The sequence below is a fragment of the Ambystoma mexicanum genome, chromosome 1q (genome assembly GCF_040938575.1).
Source record: "Ambystoma mexicanum isolate Mex_15411 chromosome 1q, UKY_AmexF1_1, whole genome shotgun sequence".
Taxonomy (NCBI): domain Eukaryota; kingdom Metazoa; phylum Chordata; class Amphibia; order Caudata; family Ambystomatidae; genus Ambystoma; species Ambystoma mexicanum.
The window spans coordinates 905,215,499-905,242,039 of record NC_090922.1 but is presented as its reverse complement, the minus strand read 5'-3'; the positions used below and the strand labels follow the sequence as shown (position 1 = coordinate 905,242,039).

Genomic DNA, 26,541 nt, shown 5'->3' with positions numbered 1-26,541 from the left:
AAATAACAGCATAAAAATGGTTCCATGTCCCTTTGCCAACAGGATTCTTTTTCGCTGTTACTTTTTACCGAAAAAGTACATTGAAAAAAACAAATTGAATTTGTTTATATTGAGGGGTGGGGGGGTCCCCCAAACCATCCCTTCCCTATATTTATATCCCTACCCCAACGACTGCTCCCAAGGTGGTGGCCCAGATGAAGTTTAACGCCATCTCCATGACGTGCCCACGGTGAAAGACCATCTGCCAAGAATGTCTTTATCAGGCACAAAGGTTTGGAGTAAAGCTGTCACAATCCCCTCCAACAACTTGATTACTTCTGGGGGGGTAGTGTGCATTTAGTACCGCTAAGGGGTCAAGGGTTTATTGCCCAGAAAGAAGGCGAGACAGAACATGTTTAAAATAGTCGGGAAACCCTTTCCGAGAAGGGAAACGTGCCTGCCATTTAACAGTGGGTCTTCTGTCGACCCTGTCCTTACGGCCCTTGACATTGGTTTCCTTGGATATTTCGCATTCTGTTGGCATATATTTATTGGCTTGTAGGGGCCACTTCCCTATGCAGTTACAATTGCAGTGGCATGTTCTCTTATCATATGCTTCCTATCATTATCACCATATTTAGGTAATCGTTGCTTGCTCAATTTAGTTAGTGCGTACATATGGAGTTGTGCAAAAAATGGCAGCATCAGATGCCGAGGAGTGCAAGGATAGCATTAGTATCGAAGCACATGCCACCAAAGTAACCTATAAGTGGCCAGTAGTTGGTTGCTCACCCTTGAATGGAGTAAAATGGCGCTTTCAATGTAGGTAAGGAGATTCATGACTGTGCACAACATTTACATGTAGCTTGGCTGGAAAAAGCTTTTCATATGTTGGTTTGCATGAGGCACCCAACGGGTAATCTTCATTTGTACTCCTCACCCAGGACAAACTTCAATCAGGTGCAATGAGGTAGGGCGTGGGCAGCAACACACTTGAGCACTAATTTGAAGATTTCACACTGTGACTGCGCCACACATATAGCAATATTGAAAAAATTATTAGGTCCACTGAAATAATATACTGATGCTGGTTGCATGTCACATGTCTCCCGTAGGAGGCCCTTTTAATTTTTACACGTTTCGGCTCATTCTGAGCCTTTCTCAAAACAGGGCATATATTTTGATCATTAAATCACATCATTGTGTTTGTTCAGATGTAGAACGCAAATGAATAATCTGTGCTTTAGTCCCTGGGTTCGAATCCCACCTGCAAAAATGCAGCTGCTCCCTTATGCCACGCATTGACGATTAGCGATTAGCGATGATCATGTGGAAGTATTCAGAGCCTAGTTTGGCTCTCGCTTGTATTGAGCCGAAAATCATAGGTTCTGTCTTGCCTGCATTCAGGTACATCCAGTTCTGGCACATCCAACCTTTCACAATGCCATAGATGTGATTAAGCTGGGCAGAATCAATCTTGTAATCTCCACTCCCTTCCATGAGGAGCTGATTGTCGTCTGCGTAATTGGTAAAGTGAACGTCTAAGGTGGTAAGGAAATCACAGAGGGGCTTGATATACAAGTTGAACAGTGTTGGAGAAAAGCATGCTCCCTGTGGGACGCCATTGTGAATTTGTTCAAAGTCTGAAGATGCTTTGCCCCAGTTCACATGTGATTTGCTGTTACTTAGAAAAGACCTGATCCAATTTGATGCTTCTCTGGAACATCCACCAAACGTGGATAGGCAATCCAGTAAGCGATTATGATCTAGAAAATCAAGTGCAGAAGACAGATCTAAAATTAATAGGAGCCCTGATTTGCTGTTGTCCCTGATGTTGAGCATATGTGTCTGCAGATCTAATAGCACACTTTCTGTGCCATGCAGTGCGCAGAAGCCAGATTGATTTGGATGGAGAATATTTGCATTTTCCAGATGGTGTTGGAGCTGTAATGTAGCAATTTAATTGACGATTTAATAGTGATGTCATAGGATTGTGTCATATATTGACATAGCTCCCCATCCCAAGATTTACAGGAGGCACTGTGAGCCAGATCAGTCTTGACTAGTGTGATAATCATGGAATCCGATTAATGAATGTGTGGAAGCTAAGGGATGTTGTGGCATTGGGCGGCTTATCACACAGACAGTGTAGATTTCTACTCAGAGAGAGCTGTAGAATTAGAATATAATGCTCTTTACAGGAGAAGTGAACATGTAAGCTCATTGAAATATTATTCCCCATCACCCTGATGAGTGGGGGTTTTCCCTGCTGTAGGTAAGATCAAGACCCCAGAAACCCAAAGACTTATCCTGTTGACCAGGTTAGATGTGCTTCCATTGAGACCAAGAACCCCATGGCTGGCCCGGGAAAAGGTTTGCCCTTGTGGCTTGGAGCGAGGAGAAGATTCATGCCATTTTGTATTGGATTGTACATTTTTGATTGTGTTGAGGACGCAGTGGCTAAGGCCTGCACTTGTTAAAAATGAACTATGGACACAAAGAGACGCTATTGTTTTTATCATAAATTGTGATGATGTGAAGTTTTTAATTGATACATCAAATTTTATTAAGAACGTGTTAGAGGTGGTTAATGGTGATAGGTGAAGGTGTGTAATGTTTTCAGTATGATTTCCTAATGTATCTGATTATTTTATGCTGTATTTTACCATCTGCTGAGTGAGATAGGGCGGTGGTTTATTTTTAAAAAACAAAAATAGAAATTTGGTTTTATATTGTACTTTAATGGATTGTAGTTCCGAAAACAAATTTTTCATGTTGAGTGTGATTAAGATGTCTGGAGTGAATTCTTGCCCCAAGCTGTTCTCCATAAACAAGTCTGCTGAAGTTCACTTTGGAGGACGCTACTGATTTGATGGCCCCAAAGTGTTTGTATAGATTCAGCTGGTGTTTGGGCTTTGACTTTCAACCATCATACCAATTCCACATTAATGTGTAGGGTTTTTAGTTTTGCCTAGTGGATGCATGGAGGATTAAACACAACTGGGGATAGAATTTAGAAGCACTGCTAAAGAAAAAGGTCCAAGAAAAAGCTTGCGTAGATCTCCTCATGAACATTCTACCTTCCAGGAAGGTTACCCATTTCCCTTGTCTTGGCAGGACCAGCTGAGATCAAGTTTCCATAGCCATCACCTCCATTGTTCATCAGCCCTGGCTAAGGATGTGACCCGACTGCTCGCAAATAGAACTTTGGGGAACCAGAATGCCACACAACATGAAATGTCAGCGACCTGGAGCTGGAAAGCTTACCCAAGGTTGAGCCTTTGCGGACACAGGTGTGCCATGACATCCACTCTGCTGAATGACAAATGATTATCCTACCTGTCTTTGTTCTTGGCAACCATCCCTAGACCAGACCATGGGGTTTGCATTGTACCCCAGAAAATGTAACTACAATCCGTGGCCCCTCGCTATTTCTAGCCTCCAGTGTATGGTGAGGTGCAATTGCATACATTACCACAGATGGACATGGTAACTACTATACTTGGCATGAGGAACCTCTCCACTAGATGAAATCAGCAATTGCTTAGCTAACACACTGGTAACTGAGCTAGCCGATAACACCCTTGAAATCAAGACTCCGCATTGTGCACGTGGGATGTGCCTATGATGGCGTGTAGGCATAATACACTTCCAGTGAGACCATAAGCATTGGGCCTCATTACAAGATTGCTGGTGCAGTAACAACAGTACCGGTAAGCTTGCTGGTACTGTTGTTACCATACCAGCAAACTATGAGGTCGGCTCGCGGGTGCCGTTATGCCCGGCAGGTGCGAGCAGAGCATGTCGGATGCACCGGCACCATTCACGAATGGTGCCGGTGCATCCGGCCCCCATTCCATTGAGCCCTGTTCCTTTCTCCCCAGGATTGTCATGTACAACTTCTTGGATGATTTTCGATTCACCCCGGGTCCCCCTCTGCCAGGCTCAGACCCACTTTAACACAAAATCTTCAATTGGTCTTCCTCTGCTGGGCTCAGACCAGATTCTTGTATTATTCCAAACTTTCTCAATTTCATCAAAACCAAAGACTTTTGATTGTGCACAGAATTTTGCTTGACCCGTCACGTTTATTTGCTCACTTTCAAAGGATCTCCATCTGCCTGGCTCGGGTCAAATGTATCTACTTTTGTTACTCCTCAGCTGGGTACCTTACAGAGACTTTTGATTGAGCACCCAGGCGCTGCTGGACCACTCTGCCAAAGGTATTGTAGATTGTATTAACGTTCAATCACTCATCAGCAGTTTAACTTCACTTGCGTCTCTTATCACATGCGTTTTATCAATGTTCGTTCCAGCGCTTGCCATACAATGTGGCTGCTTACAACCTTGGCTTCAACACAGACCGGTTTTGTATCGTTCTCCTGAACTCACTGGCTGTGTTGATTTCATTGATGCTGCTTTGTTCTTGGAGCCAAGGACAGTACCACGGTGGCTGGTGATTGTACCCACCTTGATTATTGATGTGGTAGGGTCCCGGGTGTCTTCGACACACAATGCAGGATTCTTCAGCCCGTTTTCCTGCTCTTATGTTTTCCAATTTCGTGGACTCATGAAAGCAACGTTTCCATGTTGAAAAGTTCAAGGGTTCTTCCCTCTTTGTGATCGCTTTCTGTTTCGACGTCTTTCTTCTCTCATTAAACTGCCATATTGGAATTGCTGTTTCCTTGTGTGTTTTGCCTCGCTAAGAGTGTGCTTGTTATCTGTGTGGGGAAGTGTAATGGAAGTCGGATGTCACTGATTGTCGATAATTGCATGACCTCGACTGACCATGGTATTGGGATATGTCAGTTACACAGCTTGGGTTTTAGTCTGTTTTCCCTTAGAGCAAGCTGTCAGCGAGAAAGTGTTTGTGTTGTTAAAGGGGGGTAAAGTTCCTAAATATCCTACCAGTAGGATGGGGTAAAGGTGTTACAAGGACGAGGATACCACATCTCAACATCCGGTGTCCCACTTCCACTCCCCGAAGACCCCTCACCCAGGTGATCCTCCTGCTCTGCTCCACCCCTAGGAACTGGATCCAAAAGTGATGGCCGTGTCCTGGCCACCTGGATGACAGATCCCCGGGGACTAGTGGGTGAGACACCTTCTGGTTTCTCACAAAATGAACTCAGCTTGCAACGGGGATTGCTGCGGCAGAATATTTCTCTAAACTGAGGAGAACACTCCCTGGCGAGTAAATCATACTTGCTTTTTTACAGGAAGATGACGATTCCAAAGCGCAGGCCCCTTGTAGGTGCTCTGTAGGGAGAACTCTTTAAAGATCCTTCCTATCAGGAACACAATATGTGGCCCCTTTACAGAAACTTGATATATGGCAACAAGATGTGTAATGAGTGTTTTTTTTCCAGATGCTATTTACCCTTTTCTTAAGTGATTCGATTCTGCTATTGTGCCAGGTAAAGCAGTAAGGAGGGTTTCGGGTATTTAAAACATAGCCATTTGATGACAGAGTTACACAAAACATTCGGGGAGCCTGCAGTACTATAGAGATATTTGCCTAAATTCCCAAACACGGTGTTAAGACATTTCCTTCTGATACTCCAGTAAAACCAACTGAAATAGAAGGGCCTAGTGTGAAATTCCTTTTGCCAAGGACTTATGCATGTTGTGGCTCAAGGAATGGACCGAATGTGTGAGAAAGAAGCGTATTTATGTCTCTGTAAAGGAAATTGAAATGACCTCCACAATGATGCCATGAACATGTTTTGACTGGCTCCTGCAATTAATTGATTTATGCTATGAACAATGTGTGGAATAAGATTGCATTTTAAGTAGATGTTTTGTGGAGAATTGTACATCACTGTATATATAAGCAAATGGATCCGGTTGGAATGTAATATAGTCTTGTTCTTAACTAGTGATGTCATTTTGTTTTGAAGACTGTAGGGTTTTAACCATAAATTGACATACAATTAAAAATGTGGTCACACCAAAATACCAAAAAATCTTTACATTTGAAAAAATACTTTAAAAGTAATTTAGAACGAAATTCTTAATCCTTTTCACAACTGTGTTTTCAACGTGTCTAACCTCCTGAACTCGAAAAACTTATCAAGGTTTGTAACAGTTAGATTTCATGGCAGACCTTCACTTCTGTATTGTAGTTCTGAGGCAAATGTAATCAGATGTTGTGCTTGTTTGATTCTGCTTTCCATCCTTCAGTGGTTGGTAAAATCAGTACTCTAGAGGTGTAACATTAAGATAGGATATTAAGGGCTTTGTTACAAGCTCAACGGTGTGGTAAAAAACGGGCAGTCATTCCAATGGACTCCAAAAAAAGGGTTTTACACAACCATACCACCACGTGTAATCGAGCCGGAAGCCCACGAACCGAGTGGCGGTAACAATCAATACATTTGATGGTAAATTAACGGATTTACCACCAAACTTCTAATGAGGCCTAAAGAGTTTTTTGCAGGTGTGTACTATTGTGCAGTAAAATATGGAGCCAGATCTCTTGAACTAGATTTATAGTTACTAATGGAAGGTCAAGTTATTTTACACGAACAAGAGTGTAAGTTAGTAGAAAAAACATCTGTGCCACCCACCAACAGGCGTGTTGCTAGGTCTAGAAAATATCTGGGGCTAGGCTAATGTCGAGACTGTCGGGACTCGGGGCTAGCTAGCCTTTTAGTTGTGCACCCTGCACTACTATACGGGGCTACAACCAAAAGACCCTGGGCTATAGTCCCCTCAGCCCCTCCTCCCCCCCCCCCAGCAACGCCTATGCCCACTAACAAGACTATTATGGAGAGAGGATGCTAAATAACACTGTTTTATGTGAGAAAACCTTTTAATTAAGTCAGCCTTTCCTTGTCCCACATTTAGTTCCACTACAAGGATTTATACGACTTCAACATATGCTTCAAGCAAGAACCAATCATCTAGCCAAATTTACATTATGGGCCTGATTAATGGAAGTGTTTTATAATGGTGCAATCCCATAGGAAAATGTTACATGAATCAGGCTCTATATATGCTAGCTGTGTACCTTAGTTACCTCTATGCAAGCAAGAGCCATTATAAAGGATATTCCAGCACTGGAAAGGTATTTTCCATTACTATGTCAACAGAAACAGAATGGCCTGTCTGCAGTGTTGTGGGATCCATAGTTCAGAGGTATGTCCACTGGATCTGTGGAATGGCTCTAAAGAAACAACGTTTGTAAAGATCTTAGCAAGCCCAATGAGCAGTGCTTTCTTAGAGGATCTTTTGCTAATGGCCTTGAAGTCATGTGTCTAGTTCAAGGGAATAACTAGGAAACCAAGTGGGAAAATAGTTGGCAACAACTGTTGCAGTGCCTGACAACTTCAGTTGGGCACACTGTGATCATCTTCGACCAGCATGGTGAGTGCTGATCCTGAGAAATTACCCTGACCAGGAAGACTGCTCCTGTTCCTGGTGCCTGTGGGAGTTGAACAAAAATACTAGGAATGCAAGTGAGTCTCATCCAAAACCATAAACACCGAATGAGTCCATTTTGAACGGTTTAGCCTTGGACAGCATAATTCCCATTGGACGCCCTCTACATCAGCAATCCCTCAAATAACGTTTCTGTGAGCGTGAGAAACAGAAGAAAGATAGGACTGCCGGGAGCTTATGAATGTCCTAGCATTTACTACACAAAGTCAAAATTTCCATCAGGGCAGGCTCCGCCCCCAACCATTCCAACTATAAAGCTTTTCATCTATGTGTGGACAGTTATGACACTTAGCATATACCTAGTTTTTGGCATGGTGTCCACCATCCTAAGCATGTGCAATAACATGCAGAAATGGTTTTCTACCTTTGCATATTGTCTCTCTCCACTTTGACTTCTACCTACTTAAAGGGAGAGTAAAACCATTCTTCTAAGGGAAGTTTCTCACCACAAACCTCTTCCACTCATCTGACGTTTATCAGCCAATGGAGAATGGGTGACAACTGTTCACTTGTGACTCAATTCTCTTTAAGGGACAGTGGTCGGCATGGTGTTTACCTTGCACCATGATTGTTAGAATCAAAAACCTACCCTCCCACAAAGATTTTTCTTGGAAGTGGGGCCCATACAGGCATTAGAACATAATTTAGTATGTCTACAGGCTTCTACCGTACAGAGGTTATCCTACTGTACACAATCAAACCCCTAGGCTCAGGTTCTGTTAAGAGACAACCCCGGTCCCCAATTAGACGAGAGGCCTACAAAGTAAAGCATCAATGTAAAGTGTGTTTTTTTTTAGTTACACTGTGCACTATATAATACCCCAGTCCCACTTCTTGTTTCTTGAGGTGGAGAAGTGGTGCCTCCTTAAGCAGGGAAAGGGGAGGGCATAGACGCATGTTTTTCGCGACACATGCAAGTGGTGCTTGGAAATAATTGAGACTCATTGCACCCCGGCTAGCTCTATTGTCCCATTTACCCATTACGGTAACACAACTCAAAACACCTATGCTCTGAATGCTATGGGGAAGTATTATTTTTTAACAAAAATATAACATGCTTATACAATGAATTATAAATAGAAAAATATAAAACACTTGAATATTAAAGAACATCGCAAGCAAAAGGATGTTATGGCAATCATGTATATAGCCCAAGATACATTTTGGGACAAGTCTACTGAAAGCATGGAGGTTTAGGACTACCTGGGAGTTGTAAACAAACCACCCTATATACTGTACTGTATCAACCACACCTTCAGAAAATCATTTGTTGTAACCAATGTAGAGCTTTATATTATAGGTGTTTCTTTAAGGGTATTCTATACTGGGTCCAAATGCATAGCATGTAGATTCAGAGGCACCTTTAAGTTACATTTGAAGTTGGATTTCATATTCCTGATGTCTGGGGCCATTACCGCCAAGATGCACTGTTGTCATTCTCAGGGAACCCTTGCAATGCACTTTTTGATAGACCTCAATATTTCTTTGCACATAGGAAATCCTAAGCAGTGGAATCCAGCAGAAGATAAGAAAAACTACTTTGCGTTAAGAAAGTGTGGTTAATTAATCAGCCACCATAGCCGCTTGTAAGAAATGTGTATGCTTACGTCTGTAGCAGTTACTATTGTTGTAAGAAAATTAGAAAGCTCTAGGATAGGCGTGTTAGTCTAAGAAATGGTAAAAAGATTGAATAAAAGGTTTTAAAGGCCATGTGGAAAAGCTGGATTGGTTGATTAGTCCATCACATGACCGAACAGCAGTGACATGTGTTGGGTCTTTTGTTACCTGTTAAGGAAGGATCTTCAGTACCATCATCAAGCAGGTGTCCATCAGGAAGTGAATGGCAGACCGGCTGCCCTAGTGTGGCCTGTTGTTCTTGTAATGAAATAGAGTTTCTGTAGGGGGAGGTGTTCATATTCAGTTTTACGCTGGGTACAGGGGACTTCTGTCTCACATCGGTTTGAGTGGTGGCTTGATTGTCCTGTTGTGCAATTGGATAGGATGGAGCCTCCTCAGACAAATCGGTTACCTTATCATCTTCGTCGTCTTCATCGTCAATAACCACCAGTTCTGCCCGGATGATACCATCAAAGTTGGAAAGTTTCTGGTTCTGCTCTACCTCATCATCCACATGCTGGTACCCCATAAAGATCATGGTAACTGGTTCACTGTCATCAACGTAGCAGGGCATGGCATGCACAAGGCTGTATTTGACATCTTCTTCAAAGCCTGCAGAAGACCTCCCATTGGCACACTGGGAGTTTGTAAACATGGCTTCCCGGTAGTTTTCACTTGTGCCTGGGTAAGCTTCACTCTCTTCTTGAGCGTCAGCTTCCTGTCTGTGTGTTATTTTGGTTTCTAGGTTATTTTGAGTCATTTCCTCAGGTTGGCTGGGCTCTCTAAGTGGCGATGCTACTCTTTGTGGTAAACCTAACCCATTTTCTTTACATTCATGTCCATTTTCTGCCCAGATCAAGGATTGCTGTGAGGGACTGACAAGATCAGGATTTCTTCTCACTGCTGCCTGAGTAGATGTTTCAGAAGTATATTCTGTTTGCACTGGGGTTGGGGAACTAGAATACTCGTATGAGAATACGGGATTATGATACTCTGTTGGGGATGTTGCATTCTTTTCCGTTGCTTGTCTCAAAAGATCCTCAACTTCAACTGGAGCTAGGTTGTCCACTCCGTTTTGCGTGGGAGAGCTCAGAGCATAAACCGATTTCCTCCCATCATCGTAAACCTTCACGCCAGTGTTCTTAAACTCCTCCGAAGGAAAAGGGATTGAGGATAGAACTGTGCTTTCGCCCGTCTTCATATCTTTTTCAACTTTGATTTCCATGGCAAACAATGCTGTCAAGAGAAAAGTAAATGTGAAAAAAGGGATACACATTTGGATCAATTTCATGATTTTGTTTTCATTAATGGTAGAATTCACTAGTCAATTCAGTCCCTATGTGTTCTAGGTACCTAATTATTAGATGTGATGATGGATTTAATATTCTTGGGCTCTGGGAACTTTATCTGAACTTCTGTAACTTTGCGCTCAGCTTTAAAACAAAATAGAAGAAGGGATGGGGTGCACATTGAAAGAAGGCACATATTTTACACGTCTTACCATTGAATTAAGGTCTTCCCTGAGCATTTCACATTCCTTCTGTAGTTATTAACCACATTTATATTCTAGTTGAATCAGTTCGTTTGACGTTCACTAATGTTACAGGACTTGGGAAAAGAAAGATATTTTCCTAGTATAGCAGCACTCTTCCTTACGCAGGTCAGCTCATACGCTGGTGTCTGGTTTGGAAGATGGCCTAATTCTTTGCCTTTAGTCTTATCCTGTCTAATAAACATTCATTGTAACATAGCAAACAAAAGCATGTTAATCAATTTACAGTGATTTTGTAAAAAAACGCTCGGACCAAAACAATACAAACGTCCTTACACTTTACTCTTAAATGTGCATCATTGACACAATATGTCACGAGGTTGACCAAATGCTGCTGAAGTCTCTGTGATGTGCAGGTGGCCGGCTCAAATTATTGGCAACGATGGCTCTCTTTTTTATCATTAGGTTGTTAATATGAGAACCAGTAGGTAGTAATACCACCCACGATTCAAGCAGGAAAATAAAGTTCAGTTTGTGGTGTGCAGCACATGAATTGTCAATACCATTCATATTTGTAGTTAGATCAGTTGGTCTGATTAATGCTGAGTGCTGTATGGTTCCTTTGGCTTTATGGTTATTAATGCCTGAATTTCCTATACAATGTTTCTGTAATTGCAGCTATATGATTATATATTTGAGGCGGTATGTCTATGTGTTATCTATTTTACAGTAAACACTGCAAGCCAACACATCTCTAGGCCTTTTGTGAAGGATGGTAATAGACATACTCTGAAAACACAGAGAAACAATGAATGTCCAGATGTTGGAAGGATGTACGTTTTATAAAGATGGCTAGAGAGTCTCAAACCCAGTGGGAAGCTTGGCTATCCGTAAAACACCATAACACTTCTGCTTAAAGGGGCATTGTCTTAACGGATAGTGGGAGAGATGACAACTGTGCATTTTTTTAGAGTAACCATTTAAAGATACAGAGGATTTCTAAGCTCCTTTAAGTTGTTGGGTATGTATGAGAATATGGCGGTTGTTCCGAATCCCAATCAAAAATGGCGGAACAGAGCGGGTGACATCGCACGTACGGCGTGTGACATCAGTCATGTAAACAATTACAAATAGGGCCTTTACAAAGGAGGCTAGTCGAAACCTAACATGTGCGGAACACCGCTGCACTGTGCCTTCTCTAATCAAGAAGGTTCCAGCGAGTAAGTACAATTCTTCCCGTTGGTGTTGACATCAACCTTATTCTATTGGACTGTATATTTAGGGTAATTATAAGAACGAAGAACTGTTATATACTAATCAGCAGTCACGCTAATAGATTTTGAGTTATGGCAATATGAATATTCAATTGGATGGTTTAGAAGCATCAATGTTTGATTGAAATTTGGCAGAAGGAAATATATTGATTTTGTATTAGCTCAGACTAACCACACAAGGGGAATGGTATTGGATGTTATTTTCACCGTTTAATGTTATTGGTAACAGTGAAATTGGATTCACAGGATTAGGAGTGGACAAGCTATACCCATTGGAGTGATATAACAGTAAGCATCAGTTTTAAGGTATGTATTAGCCAATGATACTAGAGCTGCATGTGTCTTTTAAATGGGATCACATAAGGGTGCAATGAAATTTAGTTTTTAACTGATACAAGGAACACTATGGCTTGATGGATTAGTGCAATTGGAATAAGAGCATGGAGTATACGATTAACTTTTGTATCACTATCAACATCTTAATGGAGCAGTTTCACTTAACGTTTCAGGTTATGAACTTGAATGGCACCAGCGTGCGCGGTTGGGTGATTGATTAGTGTATGGAATGTCTAACTCAAAATTGATTGCTTATTTAAACCTATTATGTTTCTTTATAGATTCTTCTTACCCGGTCATCTCTCCCTATTCCCATCCCTGTCTCTCTGTCTTCTGTGTGCACAATTAAAACATGTTATGGAATAATGACCAATAATTATTTAGATTTTTGTTTTAATTGTTTAATATATGTTTTATGAACCATGAATCTAGCCGTCGTTTGAGAAAGACAGACTGGTCAAAACACGTTTCACAAAAAGGCGATTCAATGAATAAGATCACTTTCACACTAGTAGTATTCTAAGTGTATCTTCATTGACATTGGAGGCGTTGGCGCTGGTTGTGGGTCGACAAGAGTCATATACTCTATTAAATAAGGTTTGGGAATACCTTAGTTTACCCTGACTGCGGCAGCCAAGAGTCAGCATGAAATAAAAGTGTTGAGCACAGAGTGGAGTCATAACTCTCAACATTTGATATCTGAATTAGTACACATGGTTCATTGGTACACAATCCTTAATGTTAGGGTTATGCTGAAAACAATGCAATGATCTTCAAGCTGAGTGTGCATTGCACAGTGAGTGATTCAAGGGTATAACTCTTTTATCAAAGACATATTTGTCAAACATAAATATCTGTGGATATCCGTATGCACCCAAAATGCTCTTTGATTTTATGGAAAGCAACCAGGAACTGTAATTGGTGCTATTTGTCCCCTTCCCCTTTCACATGTGTATTTTTAATGAGTAAAAAAGGAGTTTGCAAGACTAACTAACCATCTTGGAATGATAATTTACCAGAAAATAATGTATATATATTTTGTTTTGTTCTTTTTCTTCTTATACTTATCCACGACATCTGTGGATGCCTTGAGTGACCTCCCTAATTGGAGCAGGATTTGGAGCCAGAGCAGAGATGAGGGGCTTGTGTTGCTCAGTGGCTTGGCAGCATGTTGGCCAAGACTGATTGATTATTGTTGGTCAAAAGATGAGGTCCAATATATGGACTCACCTGTCCCCCGCACACTTTCAAATGCTGCAGAGAACAGCCAATCCTTAGAGACAAAAGGCCATAAACACTCCTAAAGGGTTTAAATTAAACCATATAAAATATAATAGTTTAAAATATCGTGGCTGTTTAATGACTTAAATTTCTTCTTGAAATCAGGCAGTCTGAAAAAGGTGATGAGTTTCGGGGTCAACGCCCGTTCTTCTAGAGCAATCCAAACTGTAAGGAAGTACCAAGACATACATTTAAGTTCTGTACACTCATGTCAAACTAATAGATCTTAAAATAATTAACTTACAAATCTGTGAAAACTCATGTGCTGTTCATGCCATGGTTATATGTACAAATGTGTGTTCCAAGTGGGAATACAATTCCAAATAAACCCAATGAAGTCCAAAGAGCCAACTGGATGTAACCAAGTAATATAAAGAAAACAAGTGCAGAAAACACCTCACAGTCAACTCCCTGGTGTAGCATGCTGGATACATGCCATGCAATGTGCAAATGCCCCAGAATAGAATACAGATGGTACGATTGTGGACATACCTGGCCACAGAGCAGGAGCTCATTAAGTAAATATAAACACACGTTCAAAGCCACCGGACCTATTGACATACTGCGGGGATAAAGCAAAACCAAAACCAATCAGTGGCTGCTCTTAGTGTACAAAGTACCCAAAGTGAAAGGCATAGTGAACACTAACCTTTCAATCGATGAAGGAAAACCCTTCAAAATTGGCTCGACTGGGGAGGGCTGATACCCAGAGGTAATTCAATAGTTAATGCAAATCATCCAGGTCCTCAACCATGTGCGTACAAATCTAAAAAAGTGTAAGGGCATCACGTTATTACAAAAGGCTTACCCAAACTATCTAACTACCTTTATCTTCCAAGCTGCAGTTTATCCTTCTACGCTCAGCAAAGGAAGCTTACCCCCCAGAGAGGAGAGGTACACGTCCCTGAATGGCGCTTAGACTTGACTTATATTTGAATCCACCCAAAAACTCAGCAGAGCTCTTTACAGGACTTTCAACGTGTGCGTATGCATCACACTACAGAAAAACACATACGGTCAAATTGTAGATCCGGGGTGACCACAACTCAACTAGGAGACAAATCGCATACACTCAAACAAGTGCAAACACTTACCTGACAATATTAGCAGGTACAAATCCCATGCGTGGGGTGAAAATATTCAATTAACTATGAACCCTCCATACCCACAGTGATACATTGAGGGGCGTATAAACACTTGTGGAGAAAATAGAAAGCGGACTACCAATAAGGTCAGAGGCCCTTTACATTGGTAAAGCAATCAGGATGATCAGTCCTATAAGGACGTGTATCTAGAAAAAGTAATGCAGAAGGTGGCAAGATGTCTTCTACTGATGGCATACCTATCTTTTTTAAGAATCTGATTGTAGCCGAGGGGTTGTGGGTTATTATCGAACCTAAATCCCCCAACTCCCAGACTCAAAAATATCTATAAGAGCTAAACCACCAGCTTATGAACACCGAGTTGCATGTCTCACCCAGGGTTTGGGCACATAGTCTAAATGTGGGAGGTTAGCCCCTGTCCCCATTGCCGCACTCCCAATCCCATTGCACCCTAGAGAAGCTGTCTTTTACAGATCCAACTATGGGAATGCTGATGGGCTGGAGGGGGTTAATTGACATCTAAAGAAATCAGGGGAGGAACTCCAGCCTCCAACCTGCAAATTATTGTTATGGAACATAGCAGGCGTAATGAAACATCTGGAAGAACTTAGCTGCGTGGACTTAATTTGAGACTACCAACTAGTGTTGTTACAAGAGACATGGGCAACGAGCAAAGTAGACATTCATGGGCTACAATCCTGGCAGGTACAAAACATTCTTTGGTCCAAATAGTTCTCCCTTTATGATTACATATTAGTGTTAGCCAGAGACTGGAAAATGCTTAGCCACTTTGTGTTCTTGGATTGTCGTGAAAGTGTTCGCAGGCCATTAAAAATTTTCTTTAAGCTCTGGATTAAGCCAGCCACTATCAAGGAAGCTAGTAGCAGCATGCATACTCTGACCGTGTTCGTCCATGCCCAGCGATTGGTCAAATGGGCTAAACTCATAGAACAGGACGTAAAACCCAGAATGTAAGGGGTGGTCCTGCAACATATTGAGAACATTTGTGATACCAGGATCACTGACTTTGAAGTGTTGTAAGAGTTTGATGTATTGGTTAATGGCATATCCCCCTATGTTGCTTGTTCTAGTGGGGCTGTAATGAATCATGCGTTGCTTAATGTAAAGTGGTATGACCAGGAGTGTAGACTATCTAAACAATCATTGATTGCTAGCATTTCCACTGATCCTCTGGTTGATAAAGCCTTATTGCGAACTTGCACCGCTAAATACAAAAGAATTGTCAAAGAAAATAAAGATGCTTACATAAGGTCAGAATGGAATTGTCTCTTGAAAGCCCACGATAGCCATGAGAGTGCAGCGTTCTGTAAGATGCTTAGAAGGTTTTAAGTAATGGGTAATCCCTATTTTTTGTTAACGGGGGGTCTCATCTGGAGGAAGGGACAATCTATAAGGGAGAAAAGTGAAAAACAGATGGACTACCCCTCTCTTTTAGTCTTGTATGGATCTTACGTGAGCGTTAAAGGCAACCTAACTATGTCATTAGTTAGGAAGTCGCAGGCGGAGAAAAATTGAACTAATCACTCCAACTTGTAACAAAGGTTCTGTCTCTTTAATAGTTGTAAAACATCTTTAAAAAGCATTTTTAAATTGATACTCAATCATATCACTCATTCTACATACATCTCATCTAACAGGGGAGTTCTATAGTGAATATAAATCTTTGTAGGCATAACATTTCAGTTTGAATATGCATTTTTGACATGGGAAAAAAACATTTGATTTTCCTTAAACAGTCGACATATGTTTCGGCCCGTTATGATATACCACTTTTGTCAGCAGTGGTCACCAGACTAAGTATAAGGCCATCTTCAGGACACCAATTGCTTTGTAGTTGATCAATCTTGATCCCCTTTTAGTACATACACACGTCTGCAAAAGAATTTTTTCATACATCAGTGTACGTCTATTAATCTTGTGTAAGACTCTGCTGTAAGACATTTGTTTTTTAAAAACGACAGAACAAGTTGCGTATCTCCACTTTGACTGAATTTAAGAGCGATGGCTAGTTTTATGTTATACTAAACCTGCCTTTACCCCACTAAGTCCATATTGTGCTATTTAGACTATTGAGAATACTTAGACAAACGGTGTCACTAACTGTGCAACTACCCTCGTCTCAGGTTTTTGTCACTTAATGGAAAACCCTACACTTTAACTTGTCTTTTAACATTTTTTAAAAATTACTAAATATTAAAAACACTTACATGTCCACATCTTGTATTTATGTGACTAGAATTCTGCGGTTTATCTCGCTGTCTGAGCTTGTTGTACTCAAAAATTCTCGCGAAGGTAACTTAAGTTGCGCTCTGTGATGTTGGTGCCTGTAGTTGATTAAAACAACTGTTTAGAAATGGCACCTGTGGTTAATTCTAGACCACTATTTGAACATACCACAATTTGTCGCTGACCTCTTAGATGATATGAGGAGAAATAATGACTTTCAGTTTGGCATCAGCTGTTTTTCCATAAATGGTCGTTAATGCCTTGGTTGAATGTTGCCAGGTGCCTTCTGGTGATTTAGGATGGACTGAAAGGCCGTGAATGGATTTGTTTCCTATGGCAATGGAAACAAAACATAATTAGCCTGACAGCACTTGAATGCATGATGAGCCAGTTGAAAAGATGCTTGTAAAGTTAAGCTCTAGTCGAGCTATGGGGCATGTTATTTTAACGCATTTTTCTATTATTGTTTTAAAACTCATTGTTACAAGGCCTCAGCCCGTCAGTTTTTATGCCGTTGGTGTTAAATGCGCCCTGGAGCTGTTTGCAATCTCATCATGATTTATTACACATTGTTCGTGGCCGCGCTAGCCGACATGCTGTTAAATGCAGGCTTGTAAAGGAAAAAGTCCTTGCTTGGTTATTTAAACCTGTAGTTCCCTTTTAAATGATTACACTCCCAGGTTGTTTTATCTCGTACAAGTTCGAAAGGCAGGAATTGAGCTAATTACATTTTCATGTTAAAGTCACTGAAGTCGAGAACATATTTTACCTTTTAGTCCGCAAAGGGCATGCGCTAGAAAGCTGACTTGTCTTCGGCATGGGCAGCACGGCTTAAAGTGAAACTAAGTCTGATTTTTATAGGGTCACATGATTCAGGGTTACCAACACGTGATGGCCGGTATATTATTACAAGCCTGAAGGATGATGGGACTGGTAGTTTAAAACAGAAATGTGACCTAAATTCGTTTATTTTTTGTTCTTGTGATGCATTTCTGTGTGTTTTACGACATGGGTTTTGCTTGGATTTGCCTAATTTCAAAATATACGCTCCAATCACGTGGGCGCCGGAATATTATTACAAGCCTGAAGGGAGTTGGGACTGGTAGTTTAAAACAAAAAATGTGACCTAAATTCGTTTATTTTTTGTTATATTTCTATGTGTTTTGCTTCTATGTGTTTTTTTTTTTTTGTTATATTTCTATGCTTAGAAGGGCTGACGTTACCAATGAGGTCGTGCTCCAGTGCAATATCAGACCCAATGCCTGGTGTTGCCTCTTCTCTAGCCTCCATGATGCTGGAATGAACAGTTGTATCAGACCAGCGCCAGCAATTAAGGAGACTGGGATTCAGATAGAGGTGAAGGATGTCTACGAAGCAATCCTGGCACAAAAGGGTGGAAAAGCTCCTGACCCGGACAGGGTAAGAAAGGCATGGTATCAAAAAGCGAAGACAGACACAAGTGATCACAGTTCAAGGGTGTTTATTGAACTTCAATGGGTTGGTAATATGCCTATCTAGATCTAAATCCAAGAATGGGAGCAAGCTACGAGCATCAAATAATAACTCAGTCCTAGTGCAGTCTGTCAAAATAAAAGGGCCTATACTAATAAACATATTGCCAATCCTTACTTCTAAATACAAAGTGGTGTGGGATAACAATCTACGCAAAAGAGAAGTGTTCAAAAATTGATATGTCAGGTTAGTTGAGCAGTTAGCTGCCCTTCCCCACGTTTTCAGCACAGAGAAAGGTGGCACATGCAGACTTTGCACACACTCTAGATTCCTGGACACAAAATAACAGTTAAACACATAGGCATCAGGGCCTTCCCCCAAAGTCTCTCTCACAATGACAGTCCCTCAATGCAGAGGGCCTGATGCAGCAAACAAAACACAAATGTTCCTTTCCTTTGTCAAGGTTTCACTTTCACAAGTTCAAGACTGGTCTCCCTCCTTCAGGCTGGGACCGCGGGTCCCTCTCGTCTGGACTCAGACCCGTTTTCTACAATATTCACAATTTGGTCTCCCTTGTTCAGGCTCGGACCATGGATTCCCCTCATTCGGGGTCAGATCCCCTTTTCCACAAGATTCATCACTTCGTCTCCCTCTTTCAGGTTCAGACCATGGATCCCCCTTGTCTGGGTTCAGATCCCCTTTTGATACCAGAATCAAAGACTTTAAAATATGCAATGGATTTTGCTTAAACTGTCGCAGGATCACTTTGATTCACTTCACACAATTTGCACTTCACATCGATCTTCTGCTTTTGTTTCCTTTTGTCAAGATACCATACAAAGACCTTCGATTGAGCACATTCACAGTGCCAGACCACTCTGTGAATAGTATTGCATCTTTTCTTCTAATGTTTAAATATTCTCCAGCAATTTAGCTTCACTCGCATCTTTCATCACACACATTTATCAATGTTCCTTCCAGCGCTCACTTTACAATATTGCTGCTTGCAACCTTGACTTCAACACAGACCAGTCTCCCCAACTAGCCGGCTGTGTTGTTCTCTGTTGCTTCTTTGTTCTTGTATCCAAGGATGATACCACAGCGTCTGCTGCTCCTCCCCGCCTTGGCCAGTTATGCAGGAGGACCCTTGGTATCCCTGACACACAATGCAGGATTCTTTAGCCTTGTTTCCTGGTCTTACATTTTCTACCTTGAAGGTTTAATGAAAGTAACGGCTTCCTGTCAACAAGGTCAAGGGTGTTGCCTGTCACACGAACCTCTGGTGCCTGGCCATCTTTCTGCCCTCGTTCAACTGCCAACTCGAAACGGCTGTACCTTCATGTGTTTTGCCTCACTCATAGTGTGCTGTAGTGCTTTGCCTTGTATCCATGTGGGGAAGTGTAATGGAAGTCAGGTGTGAGTGATTGTTGATAACTGCCTTACCTCACCTGACCATAGTATTGGGGACAGGTCATGTACATGGCTCAGGTGTGAGTCTGTTTTCTCCCAGAGAGGGCTGTCCATGAGAAAGTGTTTGTGCAGGAAAAGGGGAAGGGGGTTGAGTTTCTAAATATCCCATGGGGTAAGATGGGATAAAGTTGTTACAAGGAAGTGAAGGATACCATGTCTCACCATCCGGTGTCACACTCCCACATCTCCGAGGACCCCTCACCCAGGTGATACTCCCACACTGGTCCACCCCCAGGATCTAGATCCAAAGGCGATGGCTGTGCCCTGGACACCTGAGAGAGAGATCTACGGGGACTAGCGGGTGAGACACCTTGAGTTTTCTCACAGTAACTATCAACATTTTTAGGGACAAACCATTGATATGGGCCCCAGTCTTATGTAAAAGTTTTAATGCATGCATCATTTCTAACAAGGTCCCAGTGTTGTGGTGGTCAGCTGAGATCGTACCCATATACAAAAAGTGGGCGAGAGACCAGCCGGCCAATTATCGCCTTATATCACTATTGGATTGCTTGGGGAAAACCTTTGTAAATGTAATCTTGAGACACATTCAATAATGGTCTGATGAGAATTATATAATCCATACCCTGCAAGCTGGTTGCCAGCAGGACTAGTGTACACTAGACCAGAGTTTTAGTTTGCACTTACTCGTTGAAAAATACACAGTCTTGCTTAAAGTTAAGTTGTATACCATCGCTGTGGATTTAAGTAAGCTTTTGATGCCCCCCAGCCCCCGCTGTTAGGAAAGATTTCCATTTGTGTGTAATTGTCCCTCCAGTTGTGTACCCCGCAACTTTTTTCTGCTGTTTAACACCATAGTCTGACTTTGCCAGGGGAGCCCAGACTTCTGCTGCACTCCTCTGGGCTTTCGCTCACTTTTCATGGGGAAATTGACATGCCTTTAAGACAGTCAGTATTGGGAGACTTTATTTCCCTTAGTCCTTTTCCAATGTTGCAACTTTTCTGCAACATGTATCAAGTGTACGATGTACCTTCCTGTACTGTACACTTGGGTCTCTTAGTCATTTCCAAAGACCCTAGATACTCTTGAAGGATTTTTTAGGAGATGCGCAAATGTGTCATGGACAGGGCTGGTGGCAGCTTATCTTTTCATGTAATTTTAACCCTTTCCTGCCAGGTAAACTGCGATTACCCCATTTGGCATGAATAGGTGGCCGGGCTCCGAAATGGCCATGCCACGAGGTTCTTTGTCCTGTCCTTTGGTCATCTTGCCCCTTTTCCTTCCCCAGGTCGAGCCGATCCGAGTTAGTCCTTATTTGGGCATGAATTTTCCCACAAAATGCCCAGCTTTTGCAGGCTTCTGCATGCCTTGTGTGTGTGTCTCCAGGATGTGGTCTGGGGTGTCTGTCCCCAATACACATCCTGGGTGCCAGAGAGTCTGAAGTGTTGTGAATGCCTGGAACCACCACGGTCTGTGATTGGATAAGAGAAGTCCCCAAACACCCATACCATGTTGATCGATGGAGTTCTCACTGTACGAAGGATAGGATCCAAGTATTCTGAAGCTAAGAAGCCGAGTCGAGGAACCGCTGGTGACTAGCTGGAAGGTTTGGCACCCTGAGTCTGCTGTCGTCCCGTGGGACCCCTCTGCATCTGGTCATCCTAGAAGGTCTGCGAAGATGCTTCGACCCATTGGAATAGTGGGACCAACTATTCTCGGCGCCTTCATCAAACCCTGCAAGTAAGCCTTCTCGGAAGTGTCCCTGGGCCAACCAGTGGGCTGACCAGCTTAGGCAGGACCTTTGCTCTGTCTCTGCCGCCGTTTCGTGGAGGCCCTCAAAACTTGGTAAATCGCTGGCTCTGTTTTCATGGCACCCTCACACCGAATTGCGTACACTTGGCATTCCCAGGTCTGAAGTGAGGCGAGTATGCCCGAACCGGAGCATAGGCAGTTACCGTGTCATTTGTGCCCCTCTTGCCCCTGAAGCCTGCTGCAGTAATTTGTTTACAGAATGAGGGAGACTTACTCGCTCATTTAATTGGTTGCATACTGAGGTTGAGAATATGAGTGTGCGCAATGCATCTCCCTGTTTTGTGACAGAGGCCTGCATCATGAAAGCTATTGATAGTGACAATGCTGGTTTATAGTGTTTGTGCAAGATCATCCAACTTGGTATATTGAGAATTTTGAAATCAACGTTGTGTATAGTGTTTACACATTGTGTTCACAGCTTTATAAATGGTATTTACAGTGACCATAATATCATAGTCGTTGGCAGTAAAATCAAAGTGCTTTACACTGGGAATGTTGGCATTTTTTATGGACTTCGCTTCATGAAATGATTTACACAGGCACTATTAGGATATATCATAGGCAAAGCTGCACAAAAATGACTTACAATGGCAAAGGTGGCATATGTTTTGAACTCAGGAATCATGCACATGTCATCAAGTGGTCTAGGGTGCTGTTGGTGCTATGGCTAGACTTTGTTTTAATGAATTACCCTAGAGAGCCAATTATACATTGTATCACTTTTTAATGCATTTTTCTCCAAAATATGTTGTAAAGTGCACTATTTCTACGGATTATTTTAAACATTTTCTTGGGAGAAACACCACATTTCCATTGAATTAATTAGGGCTCTCCTGCTATGCTTGCTTGCTTAGGCTAATTTGTGGAATAGGTTAATGTCCCTGCTCCCATTTACCTTTAATTGTTTACAATGCCAGTGCTCCCTCTGGAGCCGCCAGACCCCCGGGACCAAAAGTTGACTCCACTACTGCCACAGGTATGATAATGTTACTGGATGCGCACATTGGCAGCTGGAATATTTGGGAGTCGGGGTCCAGGCAGCACTCCCCTTGTTTCTATGTTAGGTGTCAGATGTAATATTTGATTGAAATCATACAACCTTTGCCTAGTACAGTCTGCATCATGCCGCTGCATCAGCATGACCACCATAATAACTAGGCGTGAGTGGTGGCCTGGGTTGACTGGAGAGTCTGTAATGCAGAGTACACTTCTTCAAGCAACTTGCGGGCGAGGGGGCTTTACCAGGGACCGTGGGGGAGAGGGGACCCTCATTTTGTGTTACACCACTGCCCACACTGTATTTTGACTTCCATCTAAGACATGTTATCTTATTTGAAATACCATGCACTTATTGGTGGCAGTGTGGGGGCATTGGTGAGTCGAGGGAATAGCTCTCCTAATGGATTCATTCACACATAATGCAACAGAGCATCTTTACACGTTTTTCGTATCATTTCTTGCACTAACTTCTCTTGTTCTTTTGACATTTATTTGGAGATAAAAACACATTTTCTGTTTTTGAATAAGCCATACCTTTCCTATTTTCCTCACCGCCGTCATTCTCTTCTTCTTGTATTCCCCTCTTTACCCTGGATGGTCTGTAGGACTTGGGAAGGTCAGGTATGTTGGAATATGTGTAATCCGCTGGTTCTGAAAAAATAAAGCAGACCTTTAGAGCATATTCAGTTTATTGTATTTGATGTGCTCACACATGGAGCAATCTACACAGGGCCTCATCACAAGTTTGGCTGTAACCCTTAAATCCGGCAGTAGCGCAATTACCGCTGGATTTAAGGGTCCGCCAAATCAGGGCTTCGGCGGATTTCTCCCCAGCTCTGGCTGGGGGGAAATCCGCCAAAAATTCACACTATTACCACTGGCGGGAAATCCGCTGGCGGTAAGAGCGCGAAAATTCCCCATTGATCCCAACGGGGAATTCCCGAATGGGCTCAGTGGGGAATGGGCAATACCCGTTCCGCCAAACCCGTGATCCCGCGCTATTAGCGCCAGGGGGTTTGGCGGTAGGTCTATAACGCCGGCGCTAATAGCGCTGGCGTTACCGCCCAACTCGTGATGAGGCCCAATGTCACATCACAGTTACTGCATGCACAGTTTACTCTTGATCGGTTTGTAAAATTTACATTTTCCCGCATGAGCAAGTTATACATTTGTACAATTGTTTACGCCTTTGTGCACAAGCGTTGACTCTGAGAATCCCCCTTTGTATAAAATGTAAGATTTCACATCGAACCAGATGAATTATAATTGGGCAAAGAGAATATCCTACTCACCATCAGGCAAAGAATGCAGAAGTAGGCATGTAGAGGAAAACATACACATTAATACGGGGTAACAGGAGGTGGGAGCACCCCAAGTACAAAGGAAAAACGGGTTGTTAGTACCAGATGTGGGAGTATTACAAAGAGAAGTTAATTATTGACAACTTGGAAATATGTGTCTCATGTGAAACAGCTGCATACCTAATCAGTAACATAGTGAGACGGGAAGGTGTCCTTTAACGATTCCCCTTTCAGAAAGCCGCAAGACAATGGGCCGCCCCTAAACATTTGGCGGTACTTCGACAAAGAGAATTACTGTTACCACCACTTGGTCCCATAGATTTACCGTGGGATTTCAAGTGGGGGTAGGTGGTGTAAATCCCCATTTTTTGGAGCGCATGGACTGTATGGAGATGTCAGCGGTATTACCACTGGTTTTAATTCTGCCCTTTTTGCCAGTCTTTGGTATTTTTTCCCTCCAGCATTTTGCAGGAAGAAAATCATTCACTTTACCACCAAAGTTGTAGTACGACGGTAATGCAGCAGTAATGGAGTTGCCTTTAAAAGCAAATATTCATCTCACTTCATCTCCAAGCCTCGACCTCACCACACTGGCAGAAGGGTGCCTTAATCTTCCCTGAGTGGGTTCCTGCTTCCATCCTACCTACCCAGCTCTACCCTTCCTTTGAAAGCCTGGAATGCAAGTTCGTCATCTCTCCCATCTCCACCCTGACCTCTGCCACCATTTACCAGCCTCCAGGCGCCACCTCCCTGTTCCTCTCTGAATGGGCTGACTTCTGCTCTTCCTTACTTTGATCCACATCCAACCTTCTTCTACTGGATGACTTCAACATCCAACTGGACTACCCAGGCTCTGCATCCATGCTCTTCACTCACCTCTGCACCTCGCTTTCCCTCTACATTCTCCCATCTGGGCCAACCCACTCAGCCTTTGGATGCCCTTAAACATTCTGACCTCTCTCTCTCCCCCCCACTAGTCTCCCCTCTCTCCTGGTCTGACCATTCTCTCCTCTCCTCCCACTTGAGTCCCCTTGGCCCCCTGATAGCCCCCCAAAAGACCCACCAGCCTCGTTCTTTAACATCCGCCAAGTGAAACGAGTGTCTGTGGCTGCCTTCGCTTCCACCTTCATCCCCAATATCTCGCCCACCTCTGATTCTGCTGCTGACTCTGCCCTCAGCAACCTCCACCTTTCCATCACCAATTCTCTTTACATTCTTGCCCCAGTCATGAGGATTCGACTGGAACCTGCCTCTAAGTGTAACACCTGGTACGACACTGAACTTGCGTCCTGAAACGTAATTGCAGGGCAGCAGAACGGAAGTGGCAAACCTCTGACTCATCCTCTGACAAACTGGCCTACCGCCTGATCCAAAGGCAATACAGACACTCCGTGCCAAGAAAAGAGCTCACATTCAGGCACTGGTTTCCAGTGCTTCCAACAACATGGCTGGACTTTTCAAGATCTGCAGGGAACTAGCCAACCCCTTCTCAGTCTCCTCCTCTCCCTCCAAGGCCCTCTGCAATGAAGTGGTCTCACACTTTGCCTCCAAAACCCAGGAGATCCTTACCTCCCTTGCTACCATCCCTCACAACCTGTCCCACACCCCCTCACTTCCATCTCACCTCCATCCTCCGTCACACCTGAAGAAGTTACCATGAAGGCCTCTTCTAAGCAGGTTTCCCTCTGCTCATCCAGGACCATCAGGGATAACATTGGCTCACTTGTCCCTGCTGGCACTGATTTCTGCAATCACTATTTCATCACAGGATCTTTCCCCTCCTCCCTTAAGTACTCCTTTGTTCACCGACTCTAGAAAAAACCTTCACCAGATCCTACTTGCCCTTCCAACTACTGCCCTATATCTATCATCCCCTTCCTGGGGAAACTGCTGTAGAAGTTGGTTTTGCCCCAACTCAACTCACACACTGAACTTGTTGAGGGTCTCCATGACCATCAATCTGGATTCTGAGTATCTGGAGGCACGGAAACTGCTCTTGTGAAGAACTGCTTGCATCTCTGGACACCAACTCCCCAGCTGTCCTTAACCTTCTCGATCTCTCCTCTGCCTTTGACACAGTCAACCATTCCATCCTCATACAAAGGATCCATGATATTCATGGTATCTCGGAACGGGCACTAGATTGGTTGACATCTTTCCTTACTGACCACTCTTCCCAAGTCATTCTCTGCAAGTTCTCCTCTCCTACTTTCCTCTCCACCTACGGTGTCCCCCAGGGTTCTATCCTCTCCCCCTTGCTCTTTAAAATGTACCTTGCTTTGTTTGCACTGCTCATCTTCTCCTTCTCTTCAAACCTCCAGTGTTATGCAGACGACACACAGCTCTTTTTTAAACTTCCTGTTGACCCTCTCTCACCCTCCATTATCCCTGACTACCTGTCTGTCATCCAGTCATGGTGCACCGCCTGTAAAACTGAGATCCTTCCCATCGGGACCCCTGCTTCCTCCTTCTTCCCTTCACTCTGGCCTTCCTTTTGGACTCTCCCTCTGCGCCCGCTTCTAAAGCCAGAAACCTTGGAGTCATCTTCAACTCCTCTCTCTCCTTCCTCCGCACACTCAGGACATTGCCAAGAAGTCACACTTTCAGCTCTTCCTTCTCAAAGGAATTCTCCTTTTTCTCACGTTCCCCCAGTGGGTCAGTGTGACCCAACCCCTGTTTCTCTCTAGGCTTGGTTATTGCAATAGCCTCCTCCTGAATCTACCATGTTCCACCCTGTGACCCCTCCAGCTATTCCAGAATAGGGCAGCAGGAT

At 43.0% G+C, this 26,541-nt stretch overlaps 1 protein-coding gene and 1 long non-coding RNA gene across 3 annotated transcripts in view; both read right to left on the bottom strand.

Moving 5' to 3' along the window:
* Nucleotides 1–26,541, bottom strand: part of PALMD (palmdelphin) — a 311,657-nt gene that overhangs the window by 20,070 nt on the left and 265,046 nt on the right. The window contains exons 6-7 of one of the 2 annotated variants that reach the window (XM_069641537.1): nucleotides 23,002–23,112; nucleotides 9,208–10,275 (exon numbers count right to left, since the gene is read on the bottom strand). In XM_069641537.1, coding sequence (XP_069497638.1) covers nucleotides 9,208–10,275; nucleotides 23,002–23,112 — 1,179 coding nt within the window. Of the gene's footprint in view, nucleotides 1–9,207; nucleotides 10,276–23,001; nucleotides 23,119–26,541 lie in introns of both variants that reach the window. The other variant, XM_069641536.1, reaches the window with a different exon arrangement.
* Nucleotides 16,202–17,035, bottom strand: LOC138521933 (uncharacterized). The gene is made up of 3 exons (XR_011283181.1): nucleotides 16,958–17,035; nucleotides 16,754–16,870; nucleotides 16,202–16,418 (listed from the first exon to the last, which is right to left on the bottom strand). It is a non-coding gene; the product is annotated as an uncharacterized lncRNA (long non-coding RNA).